The sequence below is a fragment of the Capsicum annuum genome, chromosome 12, assembly GCF_002878395.1.
Source record: "Capsicum annuum cultivar UCD-10X-F1 chromosome 12, UCD10Xv1.1, whole genome shotgun sequence".
In the NCBI taxonomy this organism is placed as follows: Eukaryota; Viridiplantae; Streptophyta; class Magnoliopsida; order Solanales; family Solanaceae; genus Capsicum; species Capsicum annuum.
In genome coordinates, this window is record NC_061122.1 from 231,000,198 (window position 1) to 231,010,637 (window position 10,440).

The 10,440-nt window shown below is 34.6% G+C and overlaps 2 protein-coding genes across 2 annotated transcripts; both read left to right on the forward strand.

The window, feature by feature from the left end:
- The first annotated feature begins 55 nt into the window (after positions 1–55).
- Positions 56–5,663, forward strand: LOC107849832 (probable pectinesterase 67). The gene is made up of 5 exons (XM_016694379.2): positions 56–348; positions 898–1,060; positions 1,990–2,199; positions 3,541–3,788; positions 5,124–5,663. The coding sequence occupies exons 1-5, from the start codon at positions 101–103 to the stop codon at positions 5,275–5,277; spliced, it is 1,023 nt and encodes a 340-aa protein (XP_016549865.1). The 5' UTR covers positions 56–100; the 3' UTR covers positions 5,278–5,663.
- A 972-nt stretch (positions 5,664–6,635) lies between these two features.
- LOC107850440 (huntingtin-interacting protein K) lies at positions 6,636–10,384 on the forward strand. The gene is made up of 4 exons (XM_016694966.2): positions 6,636–6,927; positions 8,501–8,556; positions 9,932–9,998; positions 10,080–10,384. Exons 1-4 carry the CDS (start codon positions 6,802–6,804, stop codon positions 10,158–10,160), a joined length of 330 nt encoding a protein of 109 aa, XP_016550452.1. The 5' UTR covers positions 6,636–6,801; the 3' UTR covers positions 10,161–10,384.
- The last annotated feature ends 56 nt before the right edge of the window (positions 10,385–10,440 follow it).

Consider the following 10,440-nt stretch of genomic DNA (forward strand, 5'->3'; position numbering starts at 1 on the left):
GTAATTCTAACTATCTTACAAATCATTTAGAAAAAAAAAAGATTAAAATCTTCTAACAATTATTAAATATTTCTTTATCTTCTTTTCAAAACTCTTCAAGATGAATATTAATGTTACATTATTTTGGGTTATTGTTATATATGTAATTTTCTTGGATTTTGTTAATGGTTTATCTGTGAGAAATGTTATTGATTCTCCTTTATTAACAGAGAAAATTGGTACTAATCACACAATTATAGTGGATTTAAATGGACATGGGAATTTTAAATCTGTTCAAGCTGCAATTAATTCAATTCCAGATGGAAATTCAAATTGGATCATTATCCATGTTAGAAAAGGGATTTACAGGTACTTATTGGTTAATTAATTTTTCGATTCGATCTCTGAAAAATAGTCATTGTCGTGAAGTTCTAAATTTTATTAGTGAAACCTCTTTAACATTATCATGAAGAACGTAGCAAAATGGGGTACTTGGTGTGGATTGCAGAGTTCCATGAACCATCGAGTCGCTGAATGCAAGTTGCACTAGAAGTCATTAGGCAAAGGGCACGACGTCTGCTTGGGCGTCACAAAAAATAAAATAAAATTGACATTATCATGAAGTTTTACTTAGCTTGTTGAATTTGAAATTTTTGGACGATGACTAGTTCAGTGTGAACCATCGAGTCGTTGAACGCAAGCTGCACTAAAAGCCATTAGACCAAGGGCACGACGTGATCATAGAGTTTTACTAAGCTTGTTGAATTTAAAATTTCTGGACGATGATTAGTTTTGTGTGAACCATCGAGTCGTTGAATGTAAGTTGCACCAGAAGCCATTAGGCAAAGGGCACGTCTGTCTGGAGTCGCAAAAAATAAAATAAAATTGACATTTTTTTTTTATATATATATTTTGCAGAGAAAAAGTGTATGTACCACCAAAGAAGTCTTACATTTTCATGAGAGGCAATGGAAAAGGAAGAACATCAATTGTATGGTCAGAAAGTTCCATTGATAACACAAAATCTGCTACTTTCAAAGTTGAAGCTCCTAATTTTATTGCCTTTGGCATTAGCTTCAAGGTACAATAATTTGCTTTAAATTTATATCGATGCACAAAATATTCAGCGTTTACACAAGATTCGATGAAGGGTCGCACCTCACGGAGTGTGCTGTAGATAGTCCATCCCAATACAAATATTAGTGGCTGCTTTCACTTCTCGAACTTGTGACCTATAGGCAGGGGCGGAGCCACCTTTGCTCTCGGCGGAAAATTATACTGTTTTTATACTATTTTTATTCAGTGTTTACACAAGATTCGACGAAGGGTCGCACTGTGGTATGATGTAGATAGTCTATTCCAATGCAAACATTAGTGGTTACTTTCACGGCTCGAACTTGTGACTTATAGGCAAGGGTGGAGCCACCTCTGCTCTAGGGGTTCAGCCGAACCTCCTTCGACGGGAAATTATACTGTTTTATACTATTTTTACATGGTTAAAAATGTTTTTTAACACCCAAGGGTGTGGCCTAGTGGCTCAATGAAGTTGGGATGAGCAACATGAGGTCTCGTTCAATTCCCAGCAGAGACAAACACTAGGTGCGTTTTCTTCCCATCTGTTCTAGCCTTGATGGACAGAGTTACCTTTACCTGTTGCTGGTGGGAGGTGTCAGGTATCCCGTGGATTTAGTCGAGGTGCGCGCAAGCTGGCCCGGATACCGTTATCAAAAAAAATATATATATATTGTAAATGTTGAACTCCTTCGACTAGTTAGTATATTTACTTCTGAATCCCCTCAATGAAAATCCTGGTTCCGCCACTAGGTGCAGGTCACACATTAGCAAATTGACTTTAACTCATTTAACTTTCACTTAATTAAAATATGTGTTTTGTACTATTTTTAGATCCTTTTGACCTGCAACTATTCTCAATATAATTTTGACTTGTCTAATTATATAGTTCCATTGACATATATATTATGATTTTTTAAATTTTTTTTTTTTTGCTAGAATCAAGCATTTAATGGTGTAACATCAACCTCACAAAACCAAACATCAGTAGCAGCATTGGTTGGAGCAGACAAAGTTGCATTTTATCATTGTTCATTTTTGAGTACACACAACACACTTTTTGACAAAAAAGGAAGACATTATTATGAAGATTGTTACATTCAAGGTTCAATTGACTTCATATTTGGAAGTGGTCAATCTTTATTTCAAGTGAGTTTAATTTCTATGCATCCATATAAATTATACCTCGAACTATTACCAAAGTTACTATGACACACTCCAATTTCACAGGTCCTATTACCTCCTAAACTCAATTTTTGTCATATTCTTGTTCCTCTTTTGTGCTGACGTGACAATTTTATTTTATAAAATGGAGCCCACGTCAAAAGTGTTATGTCAGCGAAAAAGAATGACAAAAATACGCTAAAATTTAGTTCAGGGGTAATAGGACCTCAGTAAAGTTGAAGTGTATCGTAGCAAATTTGGTCATAGTTCATGACGTACGGTACTAAATGTTTTACTTTATTTTTACAATCAAGTTACTTAAAGGTTTTTTGACTGACGATTTATATAGCTTAAACAAAAATGAGACGGACAATCTATTGCAACAAGTTAAAATACACTGTTCATGTGTGAGTAAAATTAGCACGATCAGTGTATTTTAACATGTAATAATTTATAATATGCATTGTTTTCTAGGTATATATTTACATATAGATAGATAGATATAGATATATTCTTTCAATGACATGATAGTGTTAGAAAAGGATTTAAAATATCAATGTCTACGAGTTAAATTCAATAAAAAATACAATGGTGATAAATGATGCCTATTGTATTATCAATGTCACATTTTAATTTAGAGTTGGAGAAAAGCATCTACTACCTCCTAAACTATGATAAAATTTGCTACGACATATTTCAACTTCATGGGGGTCTTATTACCCCTGAATTAAATTTTAGTGTATTTTTTTCATCTTTGTAGCTGACGTGACACTTTTTGTCAACCTTTTTAGCTGACGTGACAACTTTGACGTGGGTTTCATTTTATGTAATAAAAATGTCATGTTAGCAAGGTGACAAAATATGCTGAAATTAGTTCCGGGGTAATAGAACTCTTGTGAAGTTGGAGTATGTGGTAGCAACTTTGACCATAGTTCGAGGGGGTATTGGATGCTTATAATGAAATCCCGGTATGAACTTTTGTTATTGCTTCGATAGAGCGAATAAAAACTTGGCCTCAACTCACATCTATGACCTCCTACTTTAGCTACGCACAAGTAGGCACTTAATCCTGTATAGAGTTGAACAAGTAGACGCACGCGTCTTACGTGGCATAATACATATAGGACGTTATGTAGAACACGGATTGATCATGTATGACGCCACATTAGAATGCATGTGTCTACTTGTTCAACGTTATACAACTTTAAGTGTTTACTTGTGAATACTCAAAGTTGAAGGGCCAGATAAAAGCTGAAGTCAAGTTAAAGGACACGTTTATGTATTATGCCGTAAAATTATCCCTCATTTTTTTTATTTTTTTTGCAGAATTGTGAGATATTTGTAGTTGCAGATAGAAGAGTTGATATACGTGGTTCAGTGACAGCACAAAGTAGATTTAGGGACAAAGAAAATAGTGGATTTGTGTTTGTTGAAGGGAAAGTGTATGGTGTTGGGGGTGTATATTTGGGAAGAGCTATAGGGTCTTATTCAAGAGTTATTTTTGCAAAAACTTATTTCTCCAAGACAATTGTACCTCAAGGATGGACTAATTGGAGCTCTCCAGGGTCAACAAGGTAAATTCTACTTCCTTTTCATACTTGTTTTTGATAGGAGTAACGCGTCTAGTACCCTCCTGAACTATGACCACGTTTGCTACGAGACAATTCAATTTTACGGGAGTTTTATTACCTCCTGAACTCAATTTTAACGTATTTTTGGCAACTTTTTTTTGCTGGTGTATGTGACACCTTTGATGTGGGCTCTATTTTATGTAATAAAGGTGTCATGTCAGCATAAAAGGGTGACAAAAATATGCTAAAAATGAGTTCGAGGATAATAGGATCCCTGTGTCGTAGCCACTTTGGTCATAGTTCGGGTTGGTTTTGGATGCTTATCTCTTTTGATAGGCATAATATATATAATTATGCGCTTTAACTTGGGTTCAGGTTGCATTTACGTCCTTCAACTTTGGGCATGCAGAAGGAGGCATTCTAACTTGTATGAAGCTGAACAAGCAGACGCATGCGTCCTCTGTGGCATCTATGTGGAATCTACATGGCAATCACACCTGAATTGCCACGTCGATGACACGTAGGACGTGTGTGGCTACTTGTTCAATTTTGTACAAGCTGGAGTGCCTCCTTGTGCATGCTCAAAATTGGAAGGCATAAATGCAACCTGGAACCAAGTTTAAGGATGCATTTATGTATTATGCATTTTTAATATGCATTATTTGAACCCTGGACCTTAAAAAGTAGACACACGCGTTCTCTGTGACATCTATGTAGAATCGACCTGGCAATCACACCTGAATTGCCACGTCGATGACATGTGGAATGCATGTGTCTACTTGTTCAATTTTGTTTAAGTCGGAGTGCCTCTTGTGCATGCCCAAAATTGGAAGGCATAAATGCAACCTAAAGCCAAGTTAAAGAATGCATTTATGCATTATACCTTTTTAATATGCATTACCTGAACCGAGGATCTGTCAGAAGTAGCCGATTTGAGGTGCAAGGTTGGGTGTGCATCACTCTTCTCAGACCCTATTTGTAGCATTACACTAGATATGTTATTGTTGCTGTTACAGCTATGATCCTTGATATTGAGAATTTGAATCAGATTAATAAGCTTGTCGAATACTCCATTTGGAGCTACGTTGATCAAAATAACTAGGTTTAATTTAATAACTTGATTTTAGTCACCAATATCGATCCTATTATAACGAACTTCTTTCACTAGTATTGTATCGGAAACATGTGTAGAAGAGGATTTCATAATTTCAAAGGCGCGTATTATCTCACCATTGACTAATGAAACGAGTTCAAGACAGAAATTTCAAAATTGAATCTTCTACACGTACATATCAAATTTAAATTCTGAATCCGACTAATTCAGATATTTTGGTGTAGGAATTTATATCATGGTGAGTACAAGTGTAGTGGACCAGGGTCGGCCAATAATGGTAGAGCTTCATGGTCAAAGCAACTCAATGACAAAGAAGCCATGTCATTCACCTCCATTGAATTTATCCAAGGCAAACAATGGCTTCCTGCATGGATTTAATTTAATTTAATTTATTATTATTTGAAGTTAATATATATGTAGAAGATTAATTAAAACTAGAGGCGGAGTCGGAATTTAAAGACTGAGGCAGGAAAAGGCCTCGGCATTGATCCTTCTACCACTAGGCGCAGTATGGTACTGTAGCTCCGCCCCTGATTAGAACTATAGTACTAGTCATGAGCCAGGGGTCTATCATAGACAATATTTCTCTCTTGCCTCTGAGATAGAGGTATGAACTACGTACATTCTACACTGTACGTTGTTGTAATTAGAAGTATATTAGTAATTATTAGCCATGAAGTGCATCTCTTAATTGTATTTTATGATGCCTCTGGCTAAACATTTTTGCCTATTGAAATTGTTAATAATAAGTATTTGTTGTATAATTGTTAGTTTATAAGATTTTTGACAATATAAGTTGAATCCTTAAATTAGACGAGTAATAATTAGGGGCGGACCTAGGTGGGTGTCAAGGGTTCATCCGAACTCCTTCGATAAAAAATGAACTTATCTCATTATTATGGTATAAACGTGAGATAAATAATCTCGAGACTAACTAATAACTCCAATCAAACGCGGGATAAAATAATTACGCATTTTATCTCAAGAATATTATACATTATAACTCACACCAAACAACCTCATAGTGTGTCTTTTTTGAGTTGAGGGTTATCGAGAATGGTCATTCTACCCCATAAAAATGAGAACATATATTTCACTCTCTCCAAATCTTCCTTACGGGATAACAATGGATTTATTATTGTTGTAATTACTGTTGTTTCTTAAACCGGTCACAAAATTTAAAGAGCAAACAACATCAATATCGAGAGTTTGAAGCTTAGTTACAGAAAATCCCAATATTTTACACAATTATTGAAAATCTCAATTTTGGGTCTGTCGAGATACATAATTAGCTCCCGATATAGTCAACGAAGATATTTTTTTTTTTGCAAGGATACATAATTAGTTTTTGATATATTTTTTTCTATTTTGGGTCTATCGAGCTACATAATACATCCAACGAAGATACTTTTTTTTTCTTTGTAAAAATACATAATTGCCTTTCAATACATTTTTCTCGATTTTGGATATGTTGAGATAGATAATTAGCTCCCCGATACATCCAACGAAGATATATAATTAGTTTAAATTTTTGTAAGTACCTTGTAAGGGTGGAGATTTATGTAAATATGGTAAGCTAAGGTGTATGTTTATGTTATTTTTCCTAATTATATTGACAAATTCAAAATAAAAAAAATATATCAAAAGTTAATTATATATTTTTATAAGGAAAAAGATATATCTGAATGTATTATGTATCTCAACAGACCCAAAAACAGAATTTTCTAGTAGTTATACAATCAAACAAGGTTATCCTATTTGTGCAAATCTCCTTCAAGCCCAATATACCATAAGCCCAATACAAAATCAAATCCAAGCAATAAACAAAAAATTGTTAGGGCACCAATTAACACACTGTACAATTTGGTGAAACTGAATTGGAAGTTTAGAGAGAGAGCAAGAATGGAGGTTGGAGATGAAGCAATTGAGATGGTAGATTCAAAGGACTTACAGCAGCAAAGCAAAGCACTAGATAAGTTGACTGACCATGTTGAAGATCGTCAGCTCGATTCATCTCGTGTTCAAACGGTATTGCTTTATCATTATTTCTTTCGTGTTTTTTAACACTAAAGTATTTAAATTTTAATTTAGTTTAGTAATCTTTGTCGCAATTTATGTGGTACCGTTTGAATTTTGAGATTTAAAATTTTTAAGTTTGACCATGAATTGTAGCTGGTTAGAATTATGCAGGTATTAATAATGCAGATATTAGTTATGCAGAGATTAATTCTGAACGTATTAGTTATGCAGATATTAGTAATTCAAGTATTAGTTATGCGGGTATGTATTAGTTATGGGGATATTAGTTATGCGGATATTAATAGTGTGGATATTAGTAATGCGGGTATTAGTTGCGTGGATATTAGTTATGAAGGTATTGGTTATGCGGATATTAGTAATGCAGGTATTAGTTGACCGGGTATTAGTTATGCGGATATTAGTGATGCAGATATTAGTTATGCGGGTATTAGTTATGCAAGTATTAGTAATGCTGATATTAGTTATGCTGATATTAGTTATGCAGGTATTAGTTATGCATATATTAGTTATGCGGGTATTAGTTATGCAAGTATTAGTAATGCAGATATTAGTTATGCTGATATTAGTTATGCAGGTATTAGTTATGCAGATATTAGTTATGTTGATATTAGTTATGCAGGTATTAGTTGTGCAGATATTAGTTGTCCAGGTATTAGTTATTCAATGTTTTGGTTATTTACATCTTCTACCGCATTAGATAATACACCAATTCCCTCGTAACTCTGCATTAGTTATGCGGATATTAGTTATGAAGGTATTAGTTGTGAAGGTATTAGTTGTGCGGATATTAGTTATGCAGGTATTAGTTGTGCGGGGATTAGTTGACTAGGTATTATTTATGCAATGTATTGGTTGTTTACATCTTCTACCACATTAGATAATACGCCAAGTTCCTCGTAACTTATACCTGCATTAGTTATGCAGGTTTCTAAATTGCAAATCAAACATTGTATTAACTTTATACATGAATAACTCACTTCCTAACTAGCTACCGAACGTTGTTTAAGAAATTAATACATGAATAGGCTACCTCTTACTAGCTACGAAACAACCACTAAATTTTCTAAAATAATTTTAGAATAAAGGGTCTAAAACATGCATGAATACCCACTTTTTTGAGTTTCTTACCGGGAATATGATATGTGTGAGTTTCCTACTTGAATTATCATCAACTATTTTCCAAAACATGCATCAACTATCAATTGTTTTTCACTTTTTCTATCTGAAATTTCACCATAGCTCAACGCTAAGGTAAGAAAAGTGAACAGTTGATAGTTGACGTGTGTTTTGATAAATAGTTGGTGATAGTCCAGTAGGAAACACTCGCACACCTGATAGTTTAGGTATAAAACTAAAAAAAAGATACTTTAGGTGTATTTTGCACCATTAACTCAACAATATATATTTGAAAACTACATAAAAAAAATATTATAGATCACAAAACTTGGTTGACTCTTGAATTGTGCAACATAATTGGGATGAGAGGGGGTATATATATTTCTGCATGTATGTACAATTTTCTTCTTTTATCATTTTAATGCTTAGAATTTGTGTATTTTAGGCTATGGCTTCAATTTATGCATCCAAGGAAGCTGATCTTCAAGCTATGAGAATGAGGTTTGTATTTTTTTCTTGTGTATATTAATGTTTTTGGATGGTACTGCTGTTTTTTTTAACTAAGTATTTGTTAGTCATAATAGTTTTGTTATACAACTTCTGAAAATGTGATTTTGTTCTATAAAAAGTGGCAAAAAATAATGCACTGAAAATTAGACTATGAAGATGAGGTTTGCTTCTCTTTCTTTTCTTTTTTTGGAGCCAAATCGACGATAAGGAAGCTACAGTATGACTACTTGGAGATTCGAATAGTGTCATGTATAACCATGTAAGTTTTTACTAACAAGAATTAAGAAATCGAGGCACTTGCAGATTAGGCTGTCGCTGTCGCTTTACTTGTTGAATTGAAGGAAGTTGATATTCAGCTTTGCTTCTTATCCTCTTTTTATGCTTGGCTTCTTTAGTCTTGGTAGTTGGAAAGTTGATGGATGGATTTGACTTTTAAATACTCTCTTGCACTCCGAAAGAATGACGGTGTTTGGGTCTATCAGAAATAGTCTCTTTACCACAAGGTAGGGGTAAGGCTGTATACGAACCACCCTTCCCAAGATTACACTGACTATGTTATCGTTCAAAAGAAAATCGCTTGACAAAGAGTGTCTAAATATATTTATATGGTTGTTGTAAGTCATAAATCTCTTTTTTTTTTTGGTCTTATCCCTAATTCTTGTTTGTTTATGTGAAAGGTGTTTGTACTGAACAATTAGTTGGATTTGTTGCTTCAAGAAAGTTGTTGAGTGTTTTAGCTTTCAAATCATTACCTGAAATTAGGGAAACATTGCTTGTAAACTCCAGTTTAGGTAACCTTTGTCTGATTATAAAATCAGTTTGATGTCCACAAGTTTTAGATACATGGAACTTAGTTGTTGTGTGCAAGGGACTTTTAGTGTATCCAAATTAAATTACTGAATTGGTTTGGCATGTCTCTGGGGTCTAGCGGAAATAGCCTTTCTACTTCTTCGGAGGTAGTGGTATGAACTACGTACATGCTACCCTCTCCCCAAACCCCACTATGTGGAAATACACTGGGTATGTTGTTGTTGTTGGTTTGGTATGTCTACACATGCTTATATTACGTGTATCGAAGGGAAGTAAAAAGAGCTATTCAATATGGAACTCAAACAACAACATACCCAACGTAATCCCACAAGTGGTTTGGAAAGGGTCGAGCGTATGCAGACCTTACCCCTACCTCGTGGAGGTAGAGAATATGACAGTAGAATGATAGGGGGGTGGGATTGCTGCCACGATCCACTAAGATTTAGTCCATTGCCTCTCGGATTCCAATCACTATATATACGTTCATAAATGTGTGTACGTAAACTCTTGAACTCTCCCGGTGTATGAAAAGTCGAAAAATCTGTGTTTGTTACAGGGAGAAAGAACTAGCTGCTGTTAAGATCAATGCTGCTGATATCGATATAATTGCAAACGAACTAGAGGTAGGTTTTCTCCTACATCTACGCGCGCTTTTTTCTGTTGGTTTTTTGTAAATCTCTCATGTTGTTTCGATTGTGGAATAGGTGGACAAGAAAGTTGCTGAAAGGACTTTGCGAGAGCATAAAGGCGACGCTGTTGCTGCAATACGGCATTTGCTCAACTAGTTGAACAACTACTACGTCTCTGTCCCAAACAAATTGGGGTCGGCTCATTTCATATCAAACGATGAGGAAAATACATCATCACCGGGGAACTTTTTCCTTCGATTCTGAAATGTAGTAGCTAAGAAGAATGTTAAATGTTCATGCTATATATGGAACTTTGATCTGTTGACTGTCTTTCAACTGTATTGGTAATTGCTAATGTTGAAGTTCATGCTTTATATTCAGCTCTTACAGTAGCACTACGCTGAAATGTCGTCGTAATACACAGCAAACCTAACAA